Source organism: Manacus candei, unplaced genomic scaffold (assembly GCF_025592945.1).
Source record: "Manacus candei isolate 608988 ecotype Guabito, Panama unplaced genomic scaffold, ASM2559294v1 h1tg000066l, whole genome shotgun sequence".
Classification (NCBI taxonomy): domain Eukaryota; kingdom Metazoa; phylum Chordata; class Aves; order Passeriformes; family Pipridae; genus Manacus; species Manacus candei.
This window is the reverse complement of record NW_026138114.1, coordinates 1059063-1070516: the sequence shown is the minus strand read 5'-3', so window position 1 is coordinate 1070516 and position 11454 is coordinate 1059063. Positions and strand designations below refer to the sequence as shown.

The window sequence follows — 11454 nt, the reverse complement described above, 5'->3', positions numbered from 1 at the left end:
GCCCTGAGGTGGGAGGTCATTTAGTGTGTGGAGAAAGAGGACCCCAAATCTCTGGGGGTCGGGGTCAGAGGCAGATTTCTGCCCCGAGCTCCTCGTGCAAGGGTTAAACTGGGAACAACCCCCTCCCTGGGCAGCCTCAGCAGTTTGGGGTTACCTGCCTTTCACAGGAAAGAATTTGGGGGAGAAACAGCAGCTCAGAGAATCCCAAATCCAGTTCTGCACCCTGAGGACTGGCTGGATACAGATGGGGGACCAAAGCCTGGCTGGGGCCACTCCCTGAACACCAGGCCCTGCTTTATTCCCACCACCTCCCCCTGGCAGGGGCATTTATGTACCTTATTTATAAAACAAGGTTTATTTGATAAATATACACGTATATCTGAGGGTTCCTCCTGCTTTCCCTCTCTCTCCAAGAAAAGACCCGCAGCACAGGAGCTGCGATGGGGCCCCTGAAACTTCGCAGTGGATTTTTTTTTTCCCCCCCTCTCTCCTTCTCCGAGTGCCTGCAGAGCCCTGAGTACATATTTGCTCAGTCTGCCCCACATTTAAACACACACAGATGTTGGGGACCCCTGGGGACAGCGGTTCCCCCAGCCCCAGCCAGCAGAAAGGAGCCAGATCCCACGACAAAGCCCGGCAGAGGTGGAAATACCTGCCCGGAGATTCCCAAAGGAACCCCCTCCCAACGTTCCCCCCTTCCTTCCCGAGCCCCTCTCCCTAATAAAGAGCGTTTCAATCCCTCCCGCAAGAGCCTGAAAAGAAGATTTGGGGTTAAACTTGGGGAACGGGGTGGGCTGGGGTCGGGTTTAGGGCTTTTAAACCCCCCACCCTGAGCATCCTCCATCCCCCTCTCCCCAAGCACCGCCTCGCTGGAGGGAAAGGGGTGGGAAGGGGTTGGGAAAAGGGTGGGAGGGACGCGGGACCGACCCTCTGCTTCCCAATCCATCTGTCCCGGGCTGGATACGACCAAGGGAGGGTGGGGGGAATTTTATACCTGCCCCTCTCCCCCGGGAAGATCCGCTGGGACTGGAAGGGAGAGGGTTTGGAAGGAGGAGGAGGAGGAGGAAAAGATTGCATCAAGAGCACAATTTTTTTTTCCCTTCCCCTCTCTCTCTCTCCCTCTCTCTCTCTCTCTTCCACAGGAAGCCCTACTCTACCTTAGCCTTGGAAAGAGCCCCTTTTCATAAAATTAGCTGAAGGCACCTATTCACAACCATGGGGCTGTGAAAAAAAAAATTAAAAAAAAGGCTAAAAAAAAAAAAAAAGCCAGCAACAAACCGACTGTAGAGTTTGGGGGTTTTTTTCTTTTTTTTTTTTTTTTTCTCTCTCTCTCTCTCTTCTTTTTTTTTTTTTCTTCGCTCCGAAAAATCAACCAGAAATGCTCACACTGCTCCACTCGGCGAAAACTTGATGTTTTTACCGTCTGCTCCCTGATAGATCCAGAGAGGAGGGAGTTTGGGATTTTTTTTTTTTTGCTCTCCGTGCTGCCTTCAGCTCCTAAATATCCGCTGCTTCGGCGAGGAAAGGGGGAAATAAAAGGGAAGGGGGAAAAAGGAGAAAAAAAAAAAGACAACAAACACCCGAGTTGATTTTCTAAAGTGCCCCAGAGAGTCAACCCGGAGCTCTGTGTGGGTTTGCCCGCGTGGTGCATCCTCGGGAGGGTTTTTAGCCCCCTCCCCTCCTGGGTTCTCCTCCCACGACGGAAAAATGATAAGGGGATGGATCCTGGGTCCCACTTTCAGTTCCTGAATAACCCCCCAACAGCTCGGCTTGGTGGGGGGAGTTGCGTTTTAATTTTCTAATTTCATTTCTTTCGCCGCGTGGTTTTATGAATGAAACTTCCTGGCGGAGCTGGGTGTAAAATGCACGCTCTGAAATTCGGGAAAAGCGGGGAAATCCGGGCTGGGAGAAGGGGGGGGGGGGAGGAGACCCGATGGGCTCCGAGGGGCTCGGGGGGCTCAACCCCGGGAGTTCCAAACCCCCTTCCCGGGTTTTCAAGAGGCTCCTCCCGGGACAGGACAGAGAATTCCGTGCCCATGCGAGTGGAAAAAAAAAATCCAAACATAATAATAATAATAATAATAATAATAATAATAATAATAATAATAATAATAATAATAATAATAATAATAATAATCAACCCCAACCCCGAGGATTTCAGAGCACCGAGTGAGCGCAAAGAGCTTTTGCAGCGGGGGGGGGGGGGGGGGGAAGAAAAAGCTCAAAAAAAAAAAAAAAAAGCTAAAATAAACGACGTAAAAGGGGTGGCAGAGAAGGGGGAGCGATTTTCACCCCACGCTTTCACGCCGCGCTCAATCGGCTTTTTGAAACCGCAGCTCCTCGGAGCCGGAGAGGGAGAGAGAGGCAAAAATATTCCCGATTTATCCCCTAAAATTCACTCCGACCTGGAAGGCTGGCAGAATAAACCTATTGTGGAGCTGCACCGCGCCGGGATATCCGAGCAAACCCCCCCTTTCCACCCACCCCGAGTCCCGCTGTTGGAGAAAAGGTAATTGCGGAGCGCGAAGGTTTTCCAAGTTTTTGGCGTTTTGGGAACTTTGGGATTTGTTGGCGCGCGAGAGAAAAAAAAAAATAAAGGGGTGGGAGAGAAAGGGGGGGAGAGTTTGGGGTGGGTTTCCCCCCCCCTCCCCGGTGAAAAGCTCCAAGATAAAATTACTGGGGCTAAAAATAAAGCGGTGGTTGGAGCTTCCCCCACCCTCTGAACCTCCCACCCCTCCCTGGCCGCCTCCTTCCCTCCCTCCCTCCTCCCTCCCTCCCTCCCTCCCTCCCTCTCTCTCTCTCGCTCCCTCTTTCTGTGTGTTTGCGTTCGACAAAGAAATGATTTGAACTTCCCACTGCCTCATAAAAGGGCAGCGGCGGAGCGGCGGGGCCCATATGGATGTGATTTTTGCCCTTCTCCCGCAGATGCCCGCGGAGCAGCGGCGGCCCCGGCGGCTGCGGCGCTGAGCGGCTCCCGCTCCCCGCTCTTCCCCTTCTCCATGGGCTCCTCGGCCGCTTTTTGGGAGCTTCCCGCCGCCCCAGCCATGAGAAAGCGGAGCAAAGGACCGGCCGCCCTCCTCGTGTGCCTTTCTGGCTGAAAAAAAAAAAAAAAAACCAACCAAACAACAAAACAACAAAACAAAAAAAAAAAAAACAAACAACAACAACAACAAAAAAAAAACCGACCCCAAAAAAAACCCAACCAAAGCAACCCAAAAACCTCTGGAAGCAAACAAACAACCCGACAAAATTCTGGAGGGGGCGGCGAGGGGGGGTGGCGGGAGGGCAGAAGGCGAAGAAGAAGAAGGAGAAGGAGGAATCAGCTGCGCTGGAAGAGCTCTCGCCCTCCTGCTTCCCTGAGCGAGCTTGGATGCTGGCAGGAGCCTCTTGGATATGGGATCATATCTGCTTTATCACAGCCTGGGTTTGATCCTCTGCTGCTCCGTGCTCAGCTCGGTCTACGCGCTGGTGAGTCCCGCTTTTCTCTGCCTTTCGGGATGCGCTGGAGGTTCCTCCTCACGGTCTCTTTTTGCCGGGCAGAGCTGCCGGGGGTTTTTTTTTTTTCGCAGCCCGGTGGTTGTTTCGCTGGCAGGCGCCGTGTGTGCGCTCGGGCTCCGGGGCTGTGCTGCGGCGGCAGCAGCAGCAGCAGCAGCTGGAATTAAAATGTCTGAGCTTCCCCCGGAGTTTGAATCACTTTGGAAACCCCAGAACGTGGGCAGTTTGACAGGGACCCGGCAACGGTGGCCGGGGATGAGCTAAAGACCCCTGTGGGTAAAGGACAACTTTTCTTTCTTCCTTTTTTTTTTTCTTTTCTAGTTTTTTCTTTTGCTTTTTAATTATTTTTTTATTTATATTCTTTATTTTTAATTTTTTTTTATTTTTCTTTCACTTTTTCTTCTTCTCTCATTTCTATTCATTTCTCTTTCATATTTTCCTTTCCCTTTCCTTTACCATTTCCCTATTCCTTTTCCCTTCCTCTTCCCTCTCCCCCTTTCCCCCTTCCTTTCCCCCTTCCTTTCCCCCTTCCTTTCCCCCTTCCTTTCCCCCTTCCTTTCCCCTTACCTTTTCCCTTCCATTCCCTTTCTCTTCCCCCTTCCTTCCTCTTCCCTTCCCCTTCCATTCCCCTTCCCTTTCCCTTCCTTTTCCCTTTTCCTTTCCCCTTCCCATCCCCTTTTCTTCTTCTTATCCACCCTCTCAAGACCATTTAATTTTGATTTAATCTCCTTATACTACAAATCTCCTTCATCCCAGTGAAACAGTGCCTTCTTCTTTGGGATTAAATTTGGGAAGGACCTCAGAGTGCAGGACTCACCTTCAGTTCCCACCCAGGACCAGGAAAGTTGGATTAACCCTTTGCTCCTTGGCATCATTTTCACCTGTTCCTGCCCACACCAAGGGAGGAAAATGGGATTAATTCCCTCCAAACTACCCTGCTGGTGGTGATGGAGAAGGGGATGAGGTCTCCAGACCCTCCTGTGCAGCCCCAGGTGGTGTCCAAAGCCCTCCTGAAGTGCTGGGACACGTCCTGGGGAACCAGCAGGCAGATATTGATTTTTTGATGGTCATCCTGAGGTGCCAGGAGCTTTCCTTGCTTTCCCCATCCCTGGAATCCCAATTTCTCCAGGTTTTCTGGCGCAGGAAGGGGCACAACCTCCACCTAAAGCAGTGTCTGCTCTCCAGGAGGATGGAGATGGGTTGAAAAGGGATTGGGATCATCTTCCCCCCTGATTCCAGTCAGATCCTCCCTGACCCTGCGGGATCCACCACCCTGGGCCCTTTCCCTGGGTTTGGAAAGGACTCTTTGGGACCTTGTGCAGGGCTGGGAGGGGGGAATTCCCCCACACTTCCAGCCTTGTGCTGGTGGGAAACAAATCCTCAATGAAAGAGGAGAAGCAGCCCCTCAGAAAACAATCCTTGGGTCACTCCAGCCCTGCCAAAGGTCCAAAGAAACCTCTCAGAGCCCAAGGAAAATTGGGAGAACTGGGAGAAGCCCTTGGAGGTTTGTTGAGGTTTTAGTGATGGTCGAGGCTCTTCCTTTTGTGGGGTGGGAGCAGCATCTCTGGGACCACTTTGGGGTGATTCCTGCAGCAGGGTGGGTCCTGCAGCACCTGCTCCCCCCTCCCCAGCCCTGCTGCTGAAGGCAATCCCAAAATTCCTGCCCTTCCCGCTGCTTTGGGTCTCTCTGTTGGCACTGGTGAAAACCAGGTTGGTAAAAGAGCCAGATTGGAGCTCAGGAAAATTCAGGACCCAGAGAACACAGGCGAGGCTGCAAAGTGCATCTCCAGAGCCACTCCTGGCTCAGTCCCCTCTCCCAGAACATCCCAGTACATCCCAGTACCTCCCAGTACATCCCAGTGCCTCCAGAAGGTGCAGAGGAGCAGCCACTGAGCCAAAAGCCTCTTGTTGCCAGTGGATGTTTTATTTTTGACACTTTGGGATCCCAAGGGCTGTTCCCAGGAGCTCTGGGAGGTGACAGGGGGTCCCGACTGGGGTGTGCTGTGGGTGAGCTGGGCCTGGGCATAAACTGGGAACAGCTCTTCCCGAATCACAGAGGGGCAGGGAAGGCAGGAAATCTGCTGGGAAAGCCCAGGACTGTTGGCACTGCTGCACTTCCAAAAGCCTGAGCCCCTCAGCCTTGCTGAGCCTTGGGGGTCCCTCCCAGCTCGGGATATTCTGTGATTTTATGACTCTGATTTCTGGTCTGATTTAAGGTCCTGCTGCTCAAACCCCCGCAGTTTAATTAGGCCCAGGCTGAAGTTCATGTTTCAGACACTTTCCTTGCTTTCCAAACCACTCTTGACAGCAGAAGGACTTGCCAGGAGGTTTATAGAGTTGTCCTGATGATTCAGGAGCTGCAGAGCTGTCGTGTGCCCCCCCTGGCATCCACTGAGGCAGGAGAAGAAGGTCAACCCCACATCACCCCGCTGTCCAACAGCTTGCAGGGTGCCTGGAACCTGATTTTTTTCGGGCTGTTGTTGTGCCTTCCCCCGACTAATTTGATTTTTAAACGAATTTTGGGAACACAGGTTTGAGTCTTGAGAATACATCCCGGTAGATGTAATGTAAGAAGGGTTGTGTGCGTGCTGGGTATTTGGTTGGAGGGTTAGAGGACTGTGCTGCCATCCAGAAAGGCACCATCTCTTAGGATGAACAAGCAAAAAATCACTGGGAGGAAGAGCAGTGCTTAATTTAGACTCGGCTCTAGGCTGAGCTCAGAGTGGTACCCGAGCCTTGCAAAGCAAAACTCTGTTGTGGGGTTGGAGTCAGGAGGATTCCCGCAGACAGAGGCAGCTCCAGGGCACAATCCCTCTGTCTGGGCTGGGAAGGCTGGAGCCTTGGGATCCGTGGCCCTCATTCCCTCATTCCTGCATTTCTGGGAGCTTTTGGGCTCGGTCACTGGGGATGCTGGGATGGGGCAGAGCAAGAGGAGCCCGAAATGTGGGGCTGTCACTCCTGGTATTCCTCCTGCCAGGCAGCAGGGAGAGGGCTGGAGGCCCTTTTGGCAGGACTAGTGCTGGAGCAGGGATGGGAAGGGATTCCTTTGGCCCCGGCCCTGGGACAGCTCTGGCAGCTGCACCTCTGCTCTGCAGCACAGGGGCTGGGGGAGCCTGCAGAGCCTGCAAACCAGGGGGAGGGTCAGCACGGGGGAAAACACTGTGGGACTGAGTCCTTTGGGAGCTCAGAGTGTGGGAATCAGAGCCCCACAATCCCTGTGGGCTCAGGATCAGGGGAATCAGAGCCCCACAATCCCTGTGGGATCAGTGTGGGGGGAATCAGAGCCCCACAATCCCTGTGGGATCAGTGCTTGGGGAATCAGAGCCCCACAATCCCTATGGGATCAGGATCAGGGGAATCAGAGCCCCACAAACCCTGTGGGATCAGGATCAGGGGAATCAGAGCCCCACAATCCCTGTGGGATCAGTGTTAGGGGAATCAGAGCCCCACAATCCCTGTGGGATCAGTGGGGGGGGGAATCAGAGCCCCACAATCCCTGTGGGATCAGGATCAGGGGAATCAGAGCCCCACAATCCCTGTGGGATCAGTGTGGGGGGAATCAGAGCCCCACAATCCCTGTGGGATCAGGATCAGGGGAATCAGAGCCCCACAATCCCTGTGGGATCAGGATCAGGGGAATCAGAGCCCCACAATCCCTGTGGGATCAGTGTCGGGGGAATCAGAGCCCCACAATCCCTGTGGGATCAGTGTGGGGGGAATCAGAGCCCCACAATCCCTGTGGGATCAGGATCAGGGGAATCAGAGCCCCACAATCCCTGTGGGATCAGTGTGGGGGGAATCAGAGCCCCACAATCCCTGTGGGATCAGGATCAGGGGAATCAGAGCCCCACAATCCCTGTGGGATCAGGATCAGGGGAATCAGAGCCCCACAATCCCTGTGGGATCAGTGTCGGGGGAATCAGAGCCCCACAATCCCTGTGGGATCAGGATCAGGGGAATCAGAGCCCCACAATCCCTGTGGGATCAGGATCAGGGGAATCAGAGCCCCACAATCCCTGTGGGATCAGTGTGGGGGGAATCAGACCCCCAAAATCCTTGTGGGATCAGTGTCAGGGGAATCAGAGCCCCACAATCCCTATGGGATCAGGATCAGGGGAATCAGAGCCCCACAATCCCTGTGGGATCAGTGTTAGGGGAATCAGAGCCCCACAATCCCTGTGGGATCAGTGGGGGGGGGAATCAGAGCCCCACAATCCCTGTGGGATCAGTGTTGGGGGAATCAGAGCCCCAAAATCCCTGTGGGATCAGTGTGGGGGGAATCAGACCCCCAAAATCCCTGTGGGATCAGTGTCAGGGGAATCAGACTCCCACAATCCCCCACAATCCTGTGGGATCAGTGTCCCCATCCCAAGCTCTGAGGGGCAGCGAGAGGGACAGAGGCTGCTTTTGGGGTGGGGGAAGCCTTGGGGGAAGCTCTGCTCTGCTCCAGCTCCCCTGACAATCCAGGGAATTCCTCTCCCAGCATTTCCCTGGGAATGGCGTGAGCAGCACCTGCCCAAACAGGGAGTGGGATTTCGTGTGGGTCGAGTGCTTTGTGCCCAAAATCTGCCAAGGTGAGGGTGTAAATTTGGGTTAATTCTGCTCTTTGGGCTGGCCCGGGCCAGCCAGCCCTGCAAACGTGGGATTGAGGAGAAAACTGGGAGAAAAAGGAGCTCTAAAAGGAGGGTCCAGCAGCAGCAGAGCATGGGAGAAGCGAGGTGGGGGCACAGAGACTTCATCTGAAAGGTGCTAGGGTTGCTCCTCGTGGAAAATCCTCCCTGTGTCAGTAACAGTTGGACTCAGTGATCCTGAAGGCTTTTCCAATTCAATTCCATGATTCTGTGTCCCACTCCCAGCCAAGAACTCCCTGGTTTGCTCTGCTGACCCCTCGGGTTTTCACTTTTTTTCCTCCTTTTTGCCAGTCCCAGCCTGGACCCCCCCAACCCAGCTGGCACTGGGGGAGATATCCTGAATAATAATAATAATAATAGAATAGTGATAATAATGATAATGATAAAATAGACCAGCCTTCTGCAGGGCTTTGGGCCAGAGCAGCTCAGGTTTGGGGAGCAGGTCCCAGGCTGAAATGGGCTGAGCTCAACGTGAGTAGGGGATGAAATGGGAGTGGGGATGAAATGGGAGCAAAAAGGACCCCCCACTTTACTGGGGAGGGGTCTTGCCTTTCAGCAGCACTTGCTGCTGCATTTTGGGGGATAAATTCTGGCAGCAGAATGGTGTCCTTGCCTTTTTTTGCCTCCTCCTGTGGCTCCCCAGCCCTGGCCCCACTCAGGCTGCCTGGGCAGGGCTCGAACTTCCCTCTGGCTTTGCAGAGGAGATACAACACCCCCCTAGAAATCCAAATCCCAAGCCTTGGGGACTGGGAGCCCTTTCTTGCAGTCCTAACCCAAAGCAGGGACAAGCAGGAAAGTCCCAAGGGAGCTGCATCCACCCCATCAGGGGGGTGTTGCCCAGAGAAGCTGTGGCTGCCCCTGGATCCCTGGAAGTGTCCAAGGCCAGGTTGGAGCAAACAGGGCTAATGGAAGGTGTCCCTGCCCATGGCAGGGGGTGGCACTGGATGGTTTTTAAGATCCCTTCCAACCCAAACCATTCCAGGATTCTCTGGTGTTAATCTCTGGCAGGAAGGTCCAGTAGAAATCAGAAAGTTCCCCCCAGAGCAACACTGGAGCTCAGGCAGCAAAGCTGGGTTAAGGAGTGTTTTGCTTCTTGTCTTGTTTCTTATTCCTCTGATCAGCTCCACATCCCCATAAATCAGGAAACAGAAGTGATTTGAAGTGAAACAATTTACAGCTGGAAGGGAAAAAGAATAATATTCTTCCTCGGAGCAGAGCCCGTAATAAAAAGAATAATGATAAGAAAATAATCCCACAGAGAGATCCCACAAATCCCAAGTAGCTGGGTAACTTCATTAAACCCAAGGCAGGCTCCAAGTGCAGGGAAACAACGTCTGAAATGTTCTTTGCTCTCCACACGCCTGGGAACGTGCCCGTCCCTGCCCCGTGTATTTACGAGAGGTAGGATTGTTGTTGTTGTACTTTGGGATCGCTGATATCCCTGCACTATAAAACACCCCGGGAGGGGAAGAGAAAGCAAACAAAGCCTTTGCAGCAGGGCAGCTCCTGGGCTGGCAGCTCAGCCCACACCAGCCCAAAAAAAAAAGCCCAGCTGCCCATGGCAAGCCTGGCCTGGGCAGGCTGGGCTTTGTGCTCGTAAGGGGGGGGGTCAAGGCTGGAGGAAATGAAACCCGAGGGGTGGCTTTGGGGGCCAGGCAGTTGTTGTTTGGGTTGTGGCCTCCTAGAAATAGCCCCGGGGTGATGTTTTGGGCTCAGGGGGATTATCCCGGCGGGGGCAGAGCGGCTGCACAGCCAGGGATCCCCCCAGGCAGCTCGGGCAGGGACAGCTGGAGCTGCTGCCACGGCCCTCCCTGTGCTCCCAGCCCTTGGAAAAGTCATGCTGGGAGGCTCAGGGTCGTCCCACAGCTTTGTGAGTCCTGGTGTGCCACAGCTTTGCCTCTCCCCGGGCTCAGGAGGGACCCCCCTGGCTGCAGGATTTCCCTGCTCCTGGGAAATGCAGCTCTGAGCCCCCCGGTCAAATTCCGTTGGGATCCATCCCTGGTTTGGGAAGTTATTTGGGGCACAGACACCGAACTCATCCCACTGAAAGCCCAAATCCCAACTCTGATGGGTCCGTCCCTGAACACCCCGTGTGGGGTGAGGGGGTAAAACCCCTCTCCTGGCACTGGGAGTGTCCAAGGCCAGGCTGGAGCAACCTGGGACAGTGGAAGGTCCCTGCCCGTGGGATGAGCTGGCTTTTAAGGTCCCTTCCAACCCAACCCATTCCATGATTTTCTGATCCTTCTCCCTGCAGTCAGTGGCAGAGCTGTGGCTCCAACCAAGCCCTGCAGTCCTTGGATTTTCTCTGTGCCTGAAGACCAGGAGGAGGGAACAGCAGAGCTGGACTGGAGATGCTTCCAAGCTAAGCCCTCCCGTGAGCCGGCCCTTGCTGCTGCTGGGTGGCTCCATCCTCATCCCACACTGGGATGAAGTTGGACACGTGTTTAGGTGTCACCTTCGAGCCCTGGCCCCTCCAAACCCCCTCCCCTCCTCCCCTGGATCAAAGGGAGAAGCCAGTAGGGCTCCCCCAGCCTTTGGGATGGGCTGTTTGTCTCCAAAAGGCCGAGAGCAGAGAGGTCTCTCTGTCTGTTAAACCCCTGCCGGGAGCGAAATTAGTAACAATTACAGCTTAAAAAAAAAAAAAAGGGAAAAAAACCCTAGAAAAATCTCTTCTCCTGACCAAAAGGATGAACTCAACAGGCTGAGCCTGTGTTAGAGTTTAGACCTCATCAAACCTGGGGAGAATTTGCCTCCTCCCTCCGCAGCCCTTGGCCGGCAGGACGTAATTTGCCGTCTCGGCCCAGGACACCTCAAACCTCAGCAGGGCTCGCAGGACTAAAGCTGAGCTTTGTGTTGCATCTTCGGTGACGTGGCCATAAACAAATTATCCCCGGGGGCTGAACCCCAGCCAGCAAATACCTGCTGGGTCACACTGAGCTCGGCTGTCTCGTGGCGTGGGAAGAAAACACTCCGGGCTGGTGTTGATGGCCCTGGCTTGGCATTAATCCCTTTATTTCCACTGAGGCCAGGCTGGCTCTTGCCAGTGATTAGAGGGGCTCTGTGTTTTAGGGTTTTCCTTTCCCCTCAGAGGCTCAGCTTGGGCTGACTTGCAGAAAGCTGATTTACAAGGCAGGAAAACTTGGGGCTTGATGGGCTCCTGACACGGATCCCTCCGGCAGCTCTGAGGAGATGGGTGGGTTGGTGAAATCTTCTGTCCTTCTGTCCTTCTGTCCTTCTGGCCACGTGTTTTTCCCATCACCCAGTGGAGCAAAAAGGGGATTTCTCTGCCTCTTTTCCCTCTCACCCCTCCAGCGTTCCCGGTTCGAGG

At 54.1% G+C, this 11454-nt stretch overlaps 1 protein-coding gene across 10 annotated transcripts; it reads left to right on the top strand.

Moving 5' to 3' along the window:
* Window positions 1–6436: 6436 nt before the first annotated feature.
* On the top strand, window positions 6437–8073 carry LOC127479336 (uncharacterized). Of its 10 annotated transcripts, none has more exons than XM_051806164.1 (3): window positions 6437–6761; window positions 6963–7204; window positions 7684–8073. In XM_051806164.1, exons 1-3 carry the CDS (start codon window positions 6437–6439, stop codon window positions 8071–8073), a joined length of 957 nt encoding a protein of 318 aa, XP_051662124.1. The 10 variants fall into 10 exon arrangements, with proteins under 10 accessions (XP_051662124.1, XP_051662125.1, XP_051662123.1 ...); XM_051806165.1 differs by having other exon boundaries at window positions 6963–7284; window positions 7684–7954; XM_051806163.1 differs by having other exon boundaries at window positions 6963–7404; window positions 7684–7954.
* The last annotated feature ends 3381 nt before the right edge of the window (window positions 8074–11454 follow it).